General features: G+C 40.6%; 1 protein-coding gene across 15 annotated transcripts in view; it reads right to left on the bottom strand.

Annotated features, from left to right (window-relative positions):
• CIITA (class II major histocompatibility complex transactivator) overlaps positions 1 to 20,838 on the bottom strand; it is a 45,261-nt gene that overhangs the window by 7,083 nt on the left and 17,340 nt on the right. For 12 of the 15 annotated variants that reach the window (XR_008579369.1, XR_008579372.1, XR_008579371.1 and 9 more), the window contains exons 7-19: positions 20,186 to 20,335; positions 18,823 to 18,963; positions 13,969 to 14,034; positions 11,816 to 13,523; positions 11,529 to 11,702; positions 10,591 to 10,662; positions 9,153 to 9,233; positions 7,583 to 7,675; positions 7,156 to 7,239; positions 6,276 to 6,359; positions 5,705 to 5,788; positions 4,967 to 5,059; positions 5 to 137 (exon numbers count right to left, since the gene is read on the bottom strand). Coding sequence is in view for 1 of the 15 variants with exons in the window: in XM_054842768.1 (XP_054698743.1) it covers positions 4,987 to 5,059; positions 5,705 to 5,788; positions 6,276 to 6,359; positions 7,156 to 7,239; positions 7,583 to 7,675; positions 9,153 to 9,233; positions 10,591 to 10,662; positions 11,529 to 11,702; positions 11,816 to 13,523; positions 13,969 to 14,034; positions 18,823 to 18,963; positions 20,186 to 20,335 (2,810 nt within the window). In the remaining 14 variants the exon portion in view is untranslated. Of the gene's footprint in view, positions 1 to 4; positions 138 to 1,483; positions 3,228 to 4,966; positions 5,060 to 5,704; positions 5,789 to 6,275; positions 6,360 to 7,155; positions 7,240 to 7,582; positions 7,676 to 9,152; positions 9,234 to 10,590; positions 10,663 to 11,528; positions 11,703 to 11,815; positions 13,524 to 13,968; positions 14,035 to 18,822; positions 18,964 to 20,185; positions 20,336 to 20,838 lie in introns of those variants that run through there. The other 3 variants (XR_008579376.1, XM_054842768.1, XR_008579377.1) reach the window with 3 other exon arrangements.

Raw genomic sequence — 20,838 nt, 5'->3', positions numbered from 1 at the left:
TCACTCTGTGCATTATGTCTGTCCTCTGCAGTCTCCACCATCTGCTCCCAGCTTGGGCTTTTGGATCCAGACAGATGGTGTCATGAGTCTCTTGACAGCCAGTATGAGGGAACAAGAGGGTGATGGTTTAGATCCCCCTTGAAATAATGACAAAGAAACTTGTGTATCAAACTCTTTTTTCCTGATACTCTCAGTGTGTTGCACTCAAACGGCATTTTTTAACTTCTAGTGCAGTAGAAATTAGCTCCCAGTCCTCAAAATTCTGTGTCCCAAATGCAATTTTCAGCTGCTGCTGCAAGAGGTGAAGCACTGTCATTGAACTAAATACCTTTTCTCCTAGATAGGTTCTATGAGATACAGTTTGGGGCCTTAAAACACTGATAAGTGCTTTGTTCCATACAATCCTTGACCTGCAGTTCAGGGATGAAGTCACTTAGGGCACAATATTCTAACACGTAAAGATACATTTAGGGAACTAAATCCCCATTTAGGCACCTGTATAAAGAATAGGCAAGTTTAAAAACTTGCTAAGCTTGTGTTCACATGCCATTTGGTACTAACACAAGAAAGGCTGAATTTTTGCATTCCTGCTGCCTATATAATTAGAAATTCATACTGTTCACAGAGACAGCTTAACACTAAATTTTGAGGGTCACATAGATGTAATTTTAAGAACATGGTTCGGTTTGTCATTATAGGTACTTACTGCAGTATCTGCTAGTTTGTAAGCAGTTCCCTGCAGTGGGTTTATGCCACACGATGCACAGATCAAGCAATACAAATTCCACAAAGTAATTCACTGTGGAGATTCTGAATCTCAGATCAAGATTTCTGATTTCTCAGAACAGCTCACCTTCATACATGTAAAGGATGGGGAGAGTACTCAGATTACAGGACCTGTCTACCATCATACTACAAGCTTTAGCATTTTTAACAAGGCCTCTTTGACAAGAAAAAAGAGCATGGGCACAAAGAGAGCAGCATTTTTCTCATCCTAAAGCATTTTTTGAACACAGATTTGATCAGAACAGCTTTTTTAGGGTAGCCAGTGAATTCAGTCCTCTCTACATAAAGCACTCATTTGACTAAAGCATTTTGGATGAGCTTTGTGCCACAAGAATATCCAGACTTTGAACCTTGATTAACTGTGGAACTTTTAACTGCAGAAAGTCTGAAAGGATGAGAACAACTTTTTTGTTGTTATTAGGCAGTTTTAGTCAGCACTTTTATATCTTCTAATGGTAGACTTGCAGTCTGTCAGTTGGCATTGCAAGATCCCATTGCCTGTTAAGAAAGAATTATTTCTCCATTTCCAGACCACTGAACTGGTAAGTGCCAGCAGGACCAACCTGTCTCCCTTGCACACAGAGCTTTCCGTTAAGCTACAATACGAAGCCCTGAGCATGTCATTATGTTCAGAAGCAGCAGTGGTTTCACAGTGTTTCCAAGAGAAAAAACAATTTTCAACAGGTACTACAAGCTACTGTAAAAAGGATTACCCACTTTTATTAATACTTATAAAAAGATGTATAAAGACAACCAAAAAACTATCACAATTTACAATCTGTACATTATAAACATACATTTCCCACTAACTCATAGAAAGAGAACAGCAGTATACGCAACGTGATTTTATCAGTCCAGACAGGGTCGTGTAACATTCAGCTGCCTGTGTAATATTTAGCACATTTTCAGATTCTGTCACGGTGAAGTGTAGCTGCAGAATATATCCCTAAAAGGGCATTTGTCATCCAAAGCTTAGTTAAGGGAAGCCAAGACACGGGCTTCGCACAGATCTGCATGGCTGTAGTACTGCAGGCTGATGGGAACATCGCACAGGATCTGGCTCAAACTACCTCCCATTCAAGCAGCTGAAAGAAGGGAGTGTAAATGAGATTTTTTCCGTAACTCTGGCTAGAGAGCAGAAGCAGAAACCTCCCTTCCTGACTTGTGGCATATTGAATATTCCTAGCTTTTTCTGTCCCTTTCTGTTGTTCTGTCTCCAGAGAGTATCTGGACAGGGAGCCAGAATGCTAGTCCCGACAATTGTCTCTGTACAATTCTAAGTTCTCTCCACTTTCACAGAGCTGAATAAAAATAAAAGAAAAAAGGAGACAATTGGTTTGCTATCACAGTCAGCAGGACCAGTATTTGGCCCACATATCACTGAGACCAGCAGCACAGACGCATGATAATGCTTTGAAATACGTTATTGTCTGTCATTGCCTAGTTATTCACAAGTCTGTAAAAGAAGGCCACATAAACCACACACAGTAGTGATTTCTCTGTCAAATATAGAATCGATGCTTATACATTTATGCTGCCACCTGCAAGTGAGAAACTAAATCCCAATTCAGGTATATGAATTTAAAGTTCTCATTTGAGACAGAGTAAAAACCTTTGAAGATTTGCACTTTGAGGACTTTTGTGCAATAAACGGAAGCTATTTGTATGCATTTGGATTTCTGCAATAATGTCTGAAAAGTCCTTAATAGTGTTCCAGTTTAATTCCTTTCTTCTCTTTACTTCTTTCTTCCCCGCCCCCCAATCTTTTTGAAGGATTCTGTAACGAGAGCGATAGAAAATATTTTTCTATCCTTTAAGACAGCATTGGTGATTAGCATCAAGAAAAGGGCCACTATTAGATTCTTGTGGACAATCTTACAATATCAGACTGTTTTCTAAGACTCATCATTCTTACTTATGCTCCTGACCTTAATGCTTCACATCAGTCCAGACAGACAGGTGAAATCTGTAACATTGACTTTTGGAAGTCCAAAATCATCAAACTGAGTTTGATCGCAGTTACTACTGGCACCATGAAACAATTAGATTTGATCTGTCACTACTTCAGATGTTGTAGGTCCAGCAGCTTGCCGTCTACTCTGTGATGAATCAATGATGGAATTTGATACTGCCAATATCCTGGTGATTCTTGACCACCTTTAATGGGGATCACAATATCCAGATGCTCTTTTCATCTTTGAAACTTGATGTTGCTTAACTCTTCATCACTTCAGTAGACACACAACCAGGTGTTTGCATAGCATTTTAAATGACCTTTAAAAAATTTGAACTCCATCATTCACCCACTTCAAGCATCACTCAGAAGCTTAAATGTGTGGTTCTTTCATTTTGCCACTGTCATGGAAATCAGCCACTGATTCATAAAGCAGCAAGAAGACAAAAAAAACACAGAGGACACCTTCCCCTCTTCTTTATGCTACCTGTGAAACGATGAGAACAGAATCTTAGATGTATGCCCATCAGCTTAATCACCATCACCAAAACCATAGACTTGATGTGCTCTAACAACAGACAACAATGACTGGCAGATGCTGGATGTTTCAAGTTTGGGAGACAGGATCCAGACTTCCTGCTGCTACTTACCCTCAGTGCTAATGAAGAAGAATGTTTCCTCATATGCTGAGATACTATACTAATGTGGTAACCAGTGCCAAAGGCATGTGCTGCAAACGTGAGAGAACAGCAGTAGAGGGAGATGCAAGGTGTTGTTTATGCAGAGCTGCATTAAACACATCTTTTGCTTGGTGTGAAAGCTGACCAGTGTCCAAGAATCACCGACTTTCACAAGCAGAGCTCTCTACCACTGACTGCCATTGCTCTGTGTCGAGGGGAAAACCGAGGTCATTTGGGAGCTGACCTACATGTTCATAGACTCTTATCTCATGCTCCCCTTGAATGACAGATACCGGAGGGTAGAGAAAGCTTTGCTTTTGTGAAGTTTCCTGGCAGTGTTCATATCCCTAGTGTCTTCTTTCCCAAGTAGGTATGGTTATTCCACAAGACAAAGAGTTGCACTGTAGGCTATCAAGGATCACTACAATTTTTCACTGCTGCTGTATAAAACTAGTCTGTGAAGCTGGTATGGCACCCGAGCCTTCCACAACCTGTAGCCTGATCAGTGCTATATATATAGCCATGTCTACATCCACTGATTAGTGCGCTGAGAGCAAGAGTCATGCAAAAGCTTGGCTTGCTGCATGGTTTAGGGAGCCATTGACAAGTGCAGCCATTGCCAGGACCATTCAAACCACAGCTCAAGCAGCTGGACATCACTCTGCAATGGGGTTTTTGCCATCTGAAAGAAAGCTGGAAGGCATCTGGTGTCTGGCTTGACTGGCTTCTCGTTCTTCACTGGGATCATTTCAGTGATGCATCCTGCATAATTTCTTTTAAGAGCAAGAGGAAGCACATGGCAGAAAACTGGGAGCAGAAATCCTACACAAAACCTGAACGTCCCATGCCTGCTGCAGCTCCTTCAGTGCAGGAGCGCCAAGGCAGTCCGATCCTGGTGATCATCAGCAAACTGTGAGCAAATTGCTAACGATGCCATTACTTCAAGGATCCTTGAAACTGTGCGGGCAGAATCAATGAATTAAAAGTGGCTGCTAGTGGCCAAACCACAGAAAAGAGACTGAGAACAAGGAATGCAGGAACCAATGGTATATACAGTGCAGTACTAGGCACCACTTCATAGTGAGACAAGCAGCACTTAAGCATTTGTATTAAACCAAGGAAAAGTGAAAGGGCTTACTAAAAATCAACACAAAACAATCTCTAAGGAGTACAGAACTCATCTATTAAACATGAGGAGCACACAAAGCTATTTAGTTTTCCGTGACAGAAAAGGGAAGGTGAGCAGGCCAGCTACCAGTCACTGAACTGGGCTGAACTGGACTCCTGGCAGAAGTCCGTTCTTACTGATGCAGCTCTTGCAGTCTGCTCGTGCTGGTGCCAGGGAGCTGGGGGATGCAAGGTGAACGAGGGGAACGGGGGCCTGATGCGATACTGATCTGTGCCACTCTAGGGCAGCATCTCTTTACTTAGCCACGTATGCTAAGTAACATTGATGCTGTTACTGTGCCTGCTGCCAGCGAGACCAGAATCAACAGTGGCCACAAAACCAAATCTTCTTGTCTCAGGGAGCCAGGGTTTATGTTACCTTTATGGGATTATCTGAATCTACACACTGATCCTAGAGTCCAGCTGCTGAAGGTGCTCGAGAACTCCATAGGGAATGGTGGGATTCCACATCCTGTAAGGGCAAATTTTAAGATTTCAAGAAGTGTAATTTACTTCACAGTTATTTTGGTGTGTTTGGTATGTTTGTGTTGTGTTTTGTTTTTTTAAAGTTGCCTTTCCCTTTTGAATATCATTCTATAAAAGTATTTAAGCTATGGAACAAGTGAAAATGCATTTTCATTTAGAAGAAAGCAGTTCACTCACCCATAACCTGACTGGCTCTGGTTATAGGACACACTACAGTCCTGTCTCCATAACTATTCATAACTTTCTATCAAACTCCCTCCCCCTGAATGCATACTGGGAGCTTCAGTCTATTTAGCCTTTAATGATGGCTGCTCATTGTTTATCCTTCAAATACAAGTCCTGCAGCATAGAGTAGGTCAGGTACTCTGGGAGGGTAGAAGATTAACAAAGGGAGGCTCAATGTAAACTGTGGTTAAAGGAGGACAAGCTTGCTTGCTTGGGACGATTGGGAATTAATGTAGCTGAAACCAGAGACAACATTTTTAACATTTCTGTGACTGCCTTTGTATTTTGGTGATGTCTTTTTGTTGTGCCTCTTATAAATCTGACAAATACAAAACACAGCCTTAGCATAGATTCTAACCCAATTTACAGAACAAAGGTAAAGGAAACACCATATCAAGAGACTTACACCAAGTTCTTTATATGGGGACATTTTCGTAGACTGTTAGTCAGCTGCTGGGCTCCAACACCAGTTATTTTGTTATACTGAACACTGAGGAAAAAACACCTTTGTTAATCCAGATCACATCATGTAGCGGTGTAATCAAACGTTTCATTCAGAATCAAAAATACTATACAGGCTTATCTGCAGATGGGGGAAGAAAGGAAAAGAAAAAAACCCCAAATAGATCCTTGATTGAAAAAAACCTGTAATAAAATATTCAAAAGGTCAAAGTGGAACTTCATTAAGTTACTTCATCTGAGGGATTCCTTATTCTGTGTACCCATGGTCTTTCTCCAAATCCCCATGACCCTATTCTCCCATCTTAAAACTGATTTTTTTTTTTTTTTTTTTTAATGCTGAGCTGCTCCTTAGTCCTTTCTAACCACTGATTATCTGGACTCTGCATAAGCATATTTTGCCTGTGAAACTTCCTTCTTCAAATTCTGTCTCCTCTACCCCAAGCAGGGAAGACTTGAATTTTCAGTATCCAGGCAAGTAAGCTTTTCTGGGTCATCTCAAAAGATTTTGTACTCACTCTAGCACTCTTAAAGATGCCATCGCAGGAAGAACTTTCGCAAGATTTTCTGCTCCAAAATCACAAATGTTATTATTGTATAAGCTGCAGAAAACCAAACCAGTATAAGTCACAATTGAATAATGGATAATGCAAACAGATTATATATTAGATCAAGGAATTTCAGATATGGTTGGCATATCAAACTTTCAATTTATCCTTATCTATTTGTAGTTAATGTTTAAAACACAGATTCACATTTTCTGTATCAATTAAGGCAGGTGGCTGCATCCCTTCTTCAGCTAGCACAACTACAGGAAAAATAGATCTAGATTCTTAATGAATAATGTGAACATTTCTATCTACATTAGATCAAATTAAAAATCTGCAAGAAAATGAAGTTCAAACATTTGGGACACAGCATTCAAAAGATTTCCACGTGAGCAAATTTCCAGAATTACACACCACAGTTCCCTGCATTCCCTACTGAGACACTTCAGTCAGGCCTATGCCAGACATTTTAATGAAGTGGGATGGACCATTGGTCCCACATCAGCAAACACACACCACCTCATTGCTGGCTTACGGCTTATCACTGCGCTTAGCAAGCTCTGCATAAGCTCGCGGTAGATCATAGCCCTGGGTGCACATTTGTACAGGGTATTATGGATTGGATTTAAAAATCAGTACAGTCCTTGTTATATTCCTGAGCATATATATCCTTCTGTATATCTACACTGGGTCATACATTTCTCTCCTTCTCTTTTGTCTAAAGATTTTATGCAAGAATGAAGTCAAAAGCTTGGCTGCTGCACAGTGTACATATTTGTTCCATGTTCAGTAATTTCTGAGATAGCAAGGTATGTTGTATAAAACAACTGAACAGGATACAACTACTTACCTTAGTGTCTTTAATGAAGACAAGGAAGGAAGAGCTGTAGCTAGTTTCTCTGCACCCACATCTGTTATCTTATTCTGTGATAAGCTACAGTGAGATCGCTTTGTTAGTTGAGCACATGTATTCTAATTTATTACAGTATTACAAGTGAAAATTCATTTTCCATGTCTTTTTTATATAATTTGGACAGTCTGTTTAGACCAAATGCAGGGAAAAAGACAAATTATGGCCCTTGAAGGGAAATGAGGAATTGCCATAGGATTAACCTATTTCTCTAATGAATGTACAGATTAAGTATGCCCACAGATTCATTGGTCCTCCATGCCCATGGGTTAGTTGTACCCGTAACTGTTACCACACCGTCCCTTAAGGCTCTAGGTTTAATCTATTTCTTTTCAAAATTTTCCAGAACAGTTGACCTTGCACTTACTTCAATGTTTCCAGTGATGTCAGGGTTGGAAAGACTTCAGATAGACTCTTTGCTCCTTCATCTCCTATGCCATTTTGACTCAGAGCATCAAGGCTGGGTGACGACAAAGAAAGAATTAGCTTCCCTTTTAATCTAGATTTTTGCGGTTTATTCACCTCAGAGACCACTCTACATATCTTGAGAAGCCCCTTCTCTGCAGTAGCCTCAATCGGCAGGAAGCATCACATAAATCACAGCTTCTCTAATAAGCAGCTCTCTGCTTCCCAAATTTACAGCATAAGAAATTTTTTTTTACTAGTTGAATGGCTTGACCCATTTCCTTTGATATGCAAATGGTAGCACTTAATGCTTTGCTTCCATCATACACTGAAGATTATTAAAATTGTTATGAAATAGCTGTGTTCCAGCTATGCTGAAATGAGATTTCCTGTGCACACAGAAATACAGAACTGACAAAATCCAGCAGATGCTGTAAATCCCTAAACAGCTCCTTCTCCAGATAGGGAGTATTAGAAATGAAGTTTTTCCTCATTCAGGTATCCAGATGGAAAGAGTTTTAAATAGTCACAATTTTAGACACTGGATCCCCTTCTAATCTGACAGACAACGCTGGGATACATCGGACTCATTCCAGTTTTAGAGCTTTATTGTTTTCCCATAATATCCTAAAAAGGCCAGATACAATACAGACAAATGGCCAATGGGATGAGCCAGCAAGGACAAAGGCCCTCTCAAAACCCAGTAATTTTCCCACAGAGATGATGGCAGAATATTGACTATTGTTGCTACAACTGTTTCTAATGTAAAGAAGCTTAAAATTCAGAGACAGCTGGTTTGTCATGGATACAACAGAATAAACAGTAACTAGAGTTCTTAAAACTCCATTTCTAACACTGCTCCTGGTAAAGGAAGTGACAAAGACTGTGAAAATACATGGGCAGAACAAAGCCAGCTGCTAGCTGAGTATGGCTTTTTTATATCTTTTATATGAATCAAATCCACAAAGCTCAATCTCTTACAGGTTCTACCAGAAGTTCAGGATGTTTGTTGACTCTGGAAGGTGTGCAGCACTGGCACAAATACTGAAGTTAACCTCCAAATTTAACACTGCTTCTGGTTCAGGAGGGATTCTGCTCTCTCCTGGGGCAGACACGACCGCGAGTCCCTCAGAAACCTCACCATGAGGGAGCCTGGGGCTCGGGCACGTTATGGAGCTTGAATGAAGAAATGAGTGATCTGCAGACAGTGTTGATCAGTGCTGTGGCAGGAAGGGGGAGCACCCAGTGGGGCTCTGTGCTGAACCTCTCCCACAAGCTTTTAGCCACTGAGGAGCACAGGGAAGTGACGGAAGGGATATTGAATGAAACCCTACCACATGTCTTAAGGGAGGATGAAAAGTGCTAGCTTTTAGTCTGCTGTTATATTCTCCGAATGTTTTCGTTGTTCAGTTTGTTCATCAAAGCAAGTAGTCTTGTTTGCAAATAAAATGTTTCTTGGGTAGATGAGCTCCCTCATCATCAAGGGCTGCTGAGGGGCAACACGAGCAAAGTTAATCTTTAGCATTACTCACTCTAAATGCTGAAGTGATGGAAATGCTGCAAGAATTTCCACAAGTTTCAGGAATCCCTGAAGGCCACATACTGGACCTAGCCTGGAAGAAAATAAATATAGACATGCAGCAGTTTTTACACATGCTCAGAAACAGCAAAAGTTATGAATTTTTAAATTCTTCCCCTGCAGCCCCAAATGCAAGCTAGTTTACACTCCTCAGAAGCAGCCATTCCCTACAATCTGCAGCAAGGATTTCTGCGTTGAAGTTTCCAGATGAGGACCCTACAAGGCTAAGGTCAGACAGAGCAGAGCAGCTTGCACAGAAGCAGCAGTACATGCATTTGCCACTTTTCTGTTACTCTTTGCGAGACTCATCTCACTTGTTTTAGATTCCTGTATTTCTGTTCTTTTTCTATTTTTTTTCATTTTAAGTATTATAATATTAACACAATCTTAATAATGGAGATAAAAAAAAAAATCTCTTTTTTCCCCCTCAACTATTGGCAATTTGGACTAACTTAAGATCAACATTTTACTGCAGCTTAAAGCATAAATTGAACTTTAATATTCCAGCTCCAAGCATTTGTCCCTCAGACGCTAACCTCTTATTTGGAGTTTCCTCGGTATCAGAATAAGTTCAACCTAGTTAAAAGCATTGGAATTTTAACCAAAAAATTAAAATAAAGGGAAAGTAGGAGAGGAAACGAGTAGAGAAAGCATCAAAGAATCAGAAGTGAGGCCAAGCATAGCAGTTTTAGACTGGGTCAGATGTGAAGAGCAGGAAAGAGATGAAGACCTGATAAGAGTTCTCCATTGCACTGGTGCGATTTCTGCACAAATTAATTCACATGCTATGGCAGGATATTTTAAGCAAGAGAATAGCCTTGGACACTGCTTCCAGTTTGGAGGGAAAAAAAGAAATGTTATTACACCTCATTTTTTAAATTCAGTGTTTCCAAGTCAATTTTCCTTCTTCCAAGAAAATGGTGCTAAATATTTTATTTGGGAGGCATTCTCTGACCTTATTCTCTCATGGCCTAAGCTCTGAGATAGGGCATAAAATTACATCAGAAGACTCAAACAGAAAAGTTGAGCATTTCTGGGGAAACATATTTCCCAGGTAGCTGGATCACCGTTAAGATATTTTATACCCTGTGGCATAAGATCTACATCTGGTGATAAGGAGCTAACTTGTAGTAAAATCAAACAAAATTGATAGAACCATGTTGGTCAGTAGGATCAACAGGATCTGCAGGAGCCAGAAATGACATTTTTTTAGTTTTGGCCATAACTCAATAAATCTAGTTGAGAAAAGCAGAATAGAAACAAATGGGCTTTACTTAATGCTTTGCCATAAACCAGCTATACATCAGTTCAATGACTGCAGCCAATATCCATTACTGTTCTCAGTCTTACATGTAATCATATATCAATCAACAGAGAGGAATATCACTTACGCAAATTCTAGTTTTCTGAGGTTTTTGATGGCAGGAATTTCATAGTTGCTGCAACCAGATGCATCTTGCACACTAAATAAAACACAGTAGAACCAGAATATGAGAAATATTTTAGCAATGAAAACAGTGCTTTAAAAATAATTTCTTAGTAAACTTTTACAGGAAATAGACCACTGCTGCATTAACTGAGGAACCAGGAAACTTCAAAATAACTTCTGCTCCAACCCTTTGATTAATTTCAATCTGATAATTGCCTTTCATGGTGCAGTCATTTGCTATGTTTCCAATAAAACTTAAAAATACATTCTTCTAAATCAAGTATTTTCTGTCAAATGTGAAACTTATTTTGTGTATATTTTAATCAAAATACTCTGCCCATGTTAAAATAGAAGTCACCATTTTTATTAAAAAATATCCCCACAACCAAAATGCTTTATTTATGCATGCTTTTAATTGCAACCAATCCCCAAGCCACATCACGAGCAGGGATAAAATACAGAGTTTATAGATCACATAACACAAGATTTTACTTCCTGATCTAAATGACTGACTATGGTCATTTGTGACTGGTGCAAAACAAGCCTTCATTTATGGCTCAGGTGCTATGGGGGGAAAAAATCAGTTAGCTCAAGTTATGAAACTGAAAGCAATTGGAAGATAGTATACTCCAAGATAAAAAAGAAATCTGAAGAAAAAAAATGAGAGCTGGCTTTTTTATTGGCAGTTTTGATAAATATTCTGCATGGTGCTGTCATTGCTCCTCCCTGCCATGACAACGACCACACATCGGGGTAGGAGAACCCTCTGAGATGATACAAGAGCTTGCACTGCCTTAGTTACTTCTTCTTTGGACAAGCAGAGGTCTCCATTCTCCAGCACTGTCAATGAACCCCAATCACTAGTATATTAAGAGAACTTTTGATGAGAAATGATCCTACCAATGGATCATCCTCTCCTGCAGCTCTACAAGGTCTGAAAGGTCACTGATGTCCTTCATTGTCTTTGCCTTAAAGGGATCAAGAACAAATTTCTCTGTTGATGCTCTCAGCAGTCTGTAGTCTTTTGTCTGTTCTAAAGACTTCCAAAGCCTGACTGTGTCGCTGGGGGAAGCCCTGTAAAGTGACAAAACAGGTAAAGTCAACACATATGACTGCTGTTGTCACATGAAAGTGTCATGTACATACAGTCCTGTGAATGACACTACTACCTACAAAGAATGACCAACCTGAATGATGCCACATTCTTTAGGCCAACCAAGTCTTTTAGCCCTTGCATGTCAATGCTGCTGTTTCGCAAATCCAAGGAAAACTCTTTTCTTGACCTTTTTAAAACAGAGTGCAGTACATGGACATCAGGTGGTGTAAGAACTACGCCCAGAAAAGACAGGTCTGGCTTGAGCCTTAAGGCCACATGCTGCAAAAGATAATTGCTTTGTGTTTCATAAATACAGTGTAAAAGCTCGAGTAACCTCTCCGGACAGAGCTCATTTATCTGCAGCCTTCTAATATATTTCAAGAGTATTTTCTGCTTCTTGGTTGATTGTTTTACATCCTTATTTGAAAGGGAGCAGAAGAAGGGGTCATCCTGGAGGAACAGTAATCCAGCCAAAAATCGAGGCACTAAATCTAACCAGGTATAAGGTTTTTTCTTCTTGGATGGAAAAGACAGGTACTTTGTTAGACTTTTATCCTTGATCTCTTCTGCTAACATAAGGTGAAGTGCACCCAAGAAATTCTGAATGACAAAATCAGAGAATGTGCTCCCAAATTCCTCTTCTCCACTATCTGAATGTCTGGGGAATGCAAATGGCAGGAAAAATCCGTATTTCAGAGCAAACTCTTTAACTTCCTTAGAAGGAAGAAGATCACTTTTCATGGCATTTTGGTGCTTTTCTCCAAGATCCCAGGCTATACGGCTTAGTGTAGCAAGACTCTCTTGATTTTGCATGGCTGCAACATCTGTTTGCATAGGTATTATCTTTTGCTGAACAAATTTCAGGAAGACTGTAGTAAGAGTTGAAGGAAGGCTTTTGTCTCCCATTTCAAGTACTGTCTCACAGAGAAAACAAACAAATCTACACATACCAGGGCTGTAACAATGACTGAACAAGTACTCACACTCTTTGATTAATTTCAGTGCATTATCACTGTAGGGTAATCCTTCAAAGTATTTGGTTATGTACAATTCCCTCTGCTGAGGGGAAAATCCTACTGTTTCAATAGTCTTATCCACTTTGGACACATACTGGTACACCTTGTCTTTTGGTCTTGCTGTAAGTAATAAAGTACAACCATTGAGTATCTTTTTGTGGATGAGTCGTGAAAGCAGCTCCTTTATAGTGCACAAGTCTTTTTCAGGCTGGCTGGCTGAGCAACGAGGAAAATTCTCATTATCATGCAACCCTTCGAAACCATCAAAAACCAGAAGGACTTTAGCAGGATTTTGCAATATATACTCAAAGATCTCTTTGCTTCCCTCTTGAGGTTCTACAAAAAATTCAAGCAGCAGATCCTTCAGGCTGTATCGCTTCTCAGGCAAGCTTATTTGTTTGCAGTCAAACCAAAATACAAATTCAAATTGAGAAAACTCTCCACTTGACCAGTCCTGGCAGATCTTCTGAACAAGAATGCTTTTGCCCATTCCTGCTTTTCCAAGCACGACAATGACTTTAGTCTCTAAGTCTTTACCTCCTGGGATTTGAAATATTTGGTTTCTTTTAAGGGCTGCCTTTTCCTTCCCTTGCAGACTGCAAGTTACCAGCTCCTTTTCCATTGCTTTCATGCTATTCTTCCCAGTCTTGGTTTCAGATTGGCTTTGAACAAGTGTTCCATCAATAAACAGGTGATCAAGAGTTACTTCACGCTCCATGGCCACAGATTTGCATACGTCTCGGAAATAATCCATAAGTGATGTACAGAAAGTTTCCACTGGCTCTAGAGAAATAAAAAGCACACACAAACTGAAGAAACCAGTCTACAGATTACAACATTGCTTGATGTTGGTTTAAGTACGCAACTGTAATATGGTCAAAATATATCAGTTCCCATAAAGCATGTAGGTCTGGATTTATCCCATGCAACTGCAGGTACTTAGGAGTGCAGGCACAATATACACTTTTAGACCTAAGAACTGAAGGTAGCTATGCATATGATAAAACCAGCCAAGTACACTGACCTTCTAAGTAGGTACTACAGCTAGATATCTAAAGGTAGACAAGTCTAACATCTTAAAAACAGGAATTGTGTTCAGCCACTCGCAACAGCTTCACAAATTGTTGAAAGACAATTCCTATGACAAGTAGCTTTTATGTATGGAAAGGAACACAGAAAAATTAGCCAAAAATACTGGAAGTTTTAAGTTCAAGAGATCTAAACTCACTTGGTCTTTTGAAAGGTTCTTCAGAAGGAATTATGGGAATTCGGACTTCTTTGAACATTTCTAAACCTGGAGAAAAAAACCAATATACTTGAGGAAGACACCTAGATAGTTGTTCAGCTTTACTAATTTTAACATGACTAATGCAAATTTTCAAGTTCGTTGCAACATATATTATGTATCAACCAAAGAAAGAGATATTTTGTTTGTTTTACAAGGGAAAGGAAAAAAATCCTCATACAAGTACAATTCAGCTGACATGAACTCTTGCAGGCAGTGTGACACCAAACAAGATGACAGCTGTTCCAACAGTTGTATGAAGCAGAAGACCTATCATAACACGGTGACATCTGCTGTTCTTTTCAGATGTTGGTGTTTTGCATAATTCATGTTCACATATAAGACTTCTTTATGTCATCAAAAGCAATAACTTCCTTTTGTTATTTATTCTACACCTTGTAACCAAGCATTAAGGATGAAAGTCACAGAGATTCACAGATTGGTAGGGGTTGGAAGGGACCTCTAGAGATAATCTAGTCCAGCCCTCCTGCTACAGCAGGATCACCTAGAGCATGTTGCACAGGATTGCATCCAGGCAGGTTTTGAATATCTCTGGAGAAGGAGACTCTACAACCTCTCTGGGCAACCTGTTCCAGTGTTCAGTCACCCTCAAATCATAAAATCATAGAATCACTGAATGGTTTGGGTTGGAAGGGACCTTAAAGATCATCTAGTTCCAACCCCCCTGCTGCGGGCAAGGACACCCTCCACTAGACCATGTTCCCCAAAGCCTCATCCAACCTGGTCTTAAACACTTCCAGGGATGGGGCAGCCACAACCTCTCTGGGCAACCTGTTCCAGTGCCTCACCACTCTAACAGGAAAGAATTTCTTTCTAACATCTAATCTAAATTGACCCTCCTTCAGCTTGAACCCCTTCCCCCTTGTCCTGTCACTACACTCCCTGATAAACAGCCCCTCACCATCTTTCCTGAAGGCCCCTTCAGGTACTGGAAGGCCGCAATTAGATATCCCCTGAGCCTTCTTTTCTCCAGGCTGAACAATCCCAACTCTCTCAGCCTGTCCTCATAGGAGAGGTGCTCCATCCCTCTGATCAGCTTTGTGGCCCTCCTCTGGACTCGCTCCAACAGCTCCATGTCTCTCCTGTACTGGGGCCCCCAGAGCTGGACGCAGTACTCCAGGTGGGGTCTCACAAGAGTGGAGTAGAGGGGCAGGATCACCTCCCTCGACCTGCTGGTCACGCCTCTTTTGATGCAGCCCAGGACACGGTTGGCTTTCTGGGCTGCAAGCGCACACTGCCGGCTCATGTTGAGCTTCTCATCAATCAATACCCCCAAGTCCTTCTCCTCAGGGCTGCTTTCAATCCATTCCTCGCCCAGCCTATAGCTGTGCTTGGGATTGCGCCGACCCATGTGCAGGACCTTGCACTTGGCCTTGTTGAACTTCATGCGGTTCACACGGGCCCACCTCTCCAGCCTGTCAAGGTCCCTCTGGATGGCAAAGTGAAGAAGTTTTTCCTTATATTCAGATGGAACTTCCTGCGTTCCAATCTGTGCCCATTGCTTCTCATCCTGTCACTGGGCACCACTGAGAAGAGTCTGGCCCCTTCCTCTAGACATCCCCCCTTTAGATATTTGTAAGTCTTGATCAGATCCCCTCAGTCTTCTCTTCTCCAGGCTAAACAGACTCAGGTCTCTCAGCCTTTCCTCATAAGAGAGATGCTCCAGTCCCCTAATCATCTTTGTAGCCCTCCTGGACTCTCTCTAGTAGTTCCCTGTCTTTCTTGAACTGGGGAGCCCAGAACTGGACACAATATTCCAGATGTGGCCTCACCAGGGCAGAGTAGAGGGGGAGGAGAACCTCCCTCGACCTGCTGGCCACAGTCTTCTTAATACATCCCAGGATACCATTGGCCTTCTTGGCCACAAGGGCACATTACTGGCTCATGGAGAGCTTGTTGTCCACCAGGACTCCGAGGTCCTTCTCTGCAGTACTGCTTCCCCAGCAGGTCAACTCCTAACTTGTACTGGTGTCTGGGGTTGTTCTTCCCTAGGCGCAGAACCCTACACTTGCCCTTGTTGAATTTCATACGGTTCCTCTTTGCCCAGTTCTCTAGTCTATCCAGATCTCACTGAATGGCAGCACAGCTTTCTGGTGTGTCAGCCACTCCTCCCAACTTAGTATCATCAGTGGATGTGCTGAGGGTACACTCTATCCCCTTGTCCAAGTGATTGATGAATACGTTGAATGAGACTGGACCAAGTACTGACCCTTGGGGCACACCACTAGCTACAGGCCTCCAACTAGACTCTGCACCACTTACCACAACCCTCTGGGCTTTGCCATTCAGCCAGTTCTCTACCCATCTCACTGACCACTCATCCAACCCACACTTCCTAAGCTTGCTAACAAGGATGTTATGAGAGACAGTGTCAAAAGCCTTGCTGAAGTCAAGGTATACAACAACCACTGCTCTCCCTTCATCCACCCAGCTGGTCATACCATCATAGAAGCCTATCAGATTGGTCAGGCATGATTTCCCCTTGGTGAATCCATGTTGACCACTCCCAATAACCTTCTTCTCCTCCACATGCTTATTGATAACCCCCAGAATAAGTTGTTCCATCATCTTTCCAGGGATGGTGGTGAGGCTGACTGGCCTGTAGTTTCCTGGATCCTCCTTCTTGCCCTTTTTGAAGACCGGAGTGACATTGGCTTTCCTCCAGTCCTCAAGCACTTCTCCTGTTCTCCATGACCTTTCAAAGATGATTGAGAGCAGCCTAGCAATAACATCTGCCAGCTCCCTGAGCACTGATGGGTGCATCCCATCAGAGCCCATAGATTTGTGGATGTCGAGTTTGCCTAGATGTTCTCTAACCCGATCCTCCTCGACCAAGGGAAGGTCTTCCTTTTGCAAGAAGAATTTACAGAATTTACAAATAGAATTTACCCATTATTCTTCCTGACAAAGTACTGTCACTGTCCAATTTTCTTTCTTTTTGCCTGTTTGTTTTCAAACTACTGCAGAGTTTTGCACTTGGTCAGATGAGCAGTGTCTGCCACACACAAAGGAATTGGGAATTTTTCAGAGAAAGCATATTTTCTACACACTGGTAATGACAGAGTATCAGTTTTGATAAAACTTTTGGTAGGAAAATCTTTGCATATGCAGGACAGAATTTAAATTGACAGAGGCTGTAACAAACTCAACCTCATCAATAGTCTTGTGGTAACCACACTCAGCAGAGATGTAGGAAAAAAACCCAAACCAAAACAAGTTAATCTCCCTAGATTTGTACAAACATATTTACTACCATAATATTTGGTTCATCTTGATGTAGAATGGGGTTTAAGAAAAATACAAATCTTAAAGTTTCAGAGATCTGGAAATCAATTCCTACCCTGCATGCCAGCAATAGATGGAATGGTTAGAGTTCAGAGTTGCTTCTAGCAGGAAAGCACCCACAGACTTATAATAAGCAAATCCTTTTTCCAGTGAAAGAATATATTTGATATAGTTATTCTCCTTGTAGAAGAAAATCGACTTAAGATATTAAATATAGAGGGGCCATGCCTGTTTTCAGGCAAGTGTCTGGTTTTGGTGTAATATTTATTTTATTACATAAAAACAACAGAATGGAAACCCAAGAAAAGCTGTAATGAGACATTTAGATGGAAAGCAGCATTGGTCAAATCAATCAGGTGTCAATAATTTTTAAAAAAGGAAGAGAGACTGACTTGGTAGCTTGTGTGCTAGTTTTTCTGCTGCATTTGGAATTCTGAGGTTTGCAACATACTCACATATGCTGCACTGCTGTAAATGAGCTGGAATTATTAGTATTATGTATTCACATCAACAGTATATATCATTTACATATACTTCCTCAAACCTAGGGGTATTTGCCTATTAATCCCCACTTCAAAATTTTGCTGTTTTGGGTGGTGTTAGGCACCAGAGGGCAACAAAACACTTGTTCTAAGCTGCAAGCAGCTATAGTCACCAGGGTACACAGAGATCAGAAACTTAAATAACCACTGAAATCAAACTCCCTGTTCTAACAGCTTTCTGAGGGCTGGAAGAAAAGTTTCTGAGGAAAGTTTGCTACCACAGGTGAGACTGTTATACCCTGACCAAGGCTCTGATTTCTTTATAAGCCTTTCTGTATCTTAGGCTTTTGTACTGTTTAGTTAAACAAATCATCATCACTTTGGTTTTGTGGCTTCCACATGAGCTGACTGCAGTCTGGCTTCCAGCACTGAGCATTTAAGATGCTTGGGCCATGCCAGTACCAGCACAACTTCCACTTCTGATGGTGCCCAAGGAAGTGGGCTTTTGTATTGTTTTAACTAGACAAGAAGACTTCTCCCAGAAAGTGGACTTCATAGCAAACACAGTGGATTAGCTGCTAATATATAGCTGAACCTGTAGCTCTACAGCCCTCTATCTGCTCTGTATTTTGGACTAGACTAAGCAGCCAGTGATCAATACAAAGAAGAAAATGCCATTAATTTTTATTTTCCTCAATAAGGTCAATATGAGTAAAGCCTGGAGGGGAGAACTGGGTTTGAGTAGAAACAATACGCTCCCTCTCCCAATCCAAAGTAGTACTGTATATATAAAAATTCATTTTCTACCTACCACATAAACTAACTGCAAAATTTAGGGATATCAATGTTTCCATGGAAGAAGTCAGCACTGGTAAGAAACAAGTGATAGTTTTCAGCCTATCATCATAGCTATCAGTAACTGAAATGAGGGAACTTAGTACTTAGCTGACACCATTGATTTTCCAGTACTTTCTGTCTATTTATATGGATAAAAGGTTATTGCTCTTACCTGGATATATTATAACATCAGATATGCCATTTCCAAGAACAAAATTAAGTATCTGCTGAGGAGGATCTGCAAAGCCTGTATTGTCTTGGCTCCCTTTCATGTCGACAGGTAGGCACTCTGGAATCAAAGGTGCTGAAGATCCTGAAATGAGTGCAGAATAATTACTCTTCTGTTTTAAAAAGTTCTTGGTTTCTAAAGGTATCTAAGAAAGAAAAAGCTTTCTAAAAGCTACCTATCCTTTCTGGCAGCTTCTGAGCAAATATTCCCAGTGGAGAGCTTATGAAACAGAATTCTTAGGATCACATGAGGTCCATAGAATCCATTAAACAAAAACTCTTAAAAGGTACAATGAACATGAAATACAAGGAATTACCCAGCTTTTAGTGACCACTAGTTTTCAATAGTCTAAAGAGAAATTCTTCATTCTTCTTCATAAGGAAAAGTGCTTAAGGCAAAGTCTGTAAATGTATGGACCAGAGATCAGAAGAGAGAAAATGTATAAATATTATGTATCTGAATTAATTTTACCGTCCTTTGCACTACATCTTTCCTGCATAATTGCACATCATGCAGCTCATACAAGCAGCTAGCAAGCATCCTCCCTCTGAACCCGCACTGGGAAAGGTTTTGATGATGCCGTGCTTGCAATTTAATCAGCCATGGCTCTGAGTTTCTGTAGGTGTGACAGAATTTCTTCTGCTACTTTGTGCTGTTTCAGCTAGCATCCGATACTTCAAGACTTCTAACTTATCCACTGCTTTTTGGTTCCTTTCCAGCATAGACTTAACAGTGAAAGGTGTTGAATCATGTCTTTGTCATTAGCACTTGCCAGTGTACCATGAGCACCTTCTGCTATACAACATGATCAAGGCAAGGTGGCTATACAGCCCATTGCTTGGATTAGTACTCAGGTTTTGTGAACAAAATTCCAACCTAGATTTTGCTGTACTATTGCAAATATAATTATCCTACAGTCCTTTACAAACCTCTGGATGAAAAAGAAATTGGAACTAAACCAAAGTTTATTAATGAAAATTTTGTGATTTCCTATTCTTAAGACAAGTAAGTAATTATTTAGATTAGCATATAGTAAATAACTCTGTTCTCTTATTTATTAACCATCACTTCACCAATTAAATGAAAGACTCATTATATTTCGTTAGGGGCAATGCACTTCTAATTTCCCTTGAGTATTTTTTATTCTTTTAGTGAGTGCCACACTTTTAAGTGCTTGATTGAAAGAGCTGCCATAATTGTCTTCCCTGCCATTATTCATGGTCAATGACCAGATTTATAAGAGAGGTCTCCCCTTGCATAAATCAGCCTGTGTACAGGTGCACATCCATAGCTGTAACGTACATACCAGGAATTACAAAACTTCTTTCCAACGCGTTGGTAGCAGGAACAGAAAAGGACATGTGCTGGTTAGTTAGTGAGGTGGAGCTAGCTGGATGGCTGTTGAGAGGCATAGCTAAGAAACTGCCATTCCCTGCAGACACTGCAGGAACTTCCACTTGAAAAAAAAGCAAAACAAAAGGAAAAAGTTATTTCTTTGCTATAAGTTAAGGGCGCCAAAGAAGATGTCTCAATAGATAGCATAAACCACTTGATTCTGATCAGTTGTGTTTTGATTTTCCAAAAGCAAGAACCATTCACAATAGCTTTCTGAAATTTACTCAGGTCTCAAAACCTAAAATGTACTTATGAAATTCTGAAGTAGATCACTTTTTTTCCAGTAGTTCAGTCTTTTTGTTTTCTTTTTCTTCATCTTTCCTGGTCTGTCTTCTTTCTTGAAACCTTCACATCAGATGTGTTTAGATGTAAATGATCTTACACATGGGTGACTGACAGATAGGACATAACAAGGTCTTACATTGCCTGTACTAAGTTTCCCAAGTGTGGTTTGTTACCTTCATATTGCACAAGATCAGAGCCCCATGTACAATAAACTGAGGACCCTGACTCTCTACTTAGACACTGCAGTGCTTGTAAGGACAACTAGTCTGCGTTAAGACG

This window comes from Grus americana, chromosome 15 (assembly GCF_028858705.1).
Source record: "Grus americana isolate bGruAme1 chromosome 15, bGruAme1.mat, whole genome shotgun sequence".
Classification (NCBI taxonomy): Eukaryota; Metazoa; Chordata; class Aves; order Gruiformes; family Gruidae; genus Grus; species Grus americana.
This window is presented reverse-complemented; position numbering and strand designations above follow the sequence as displayed.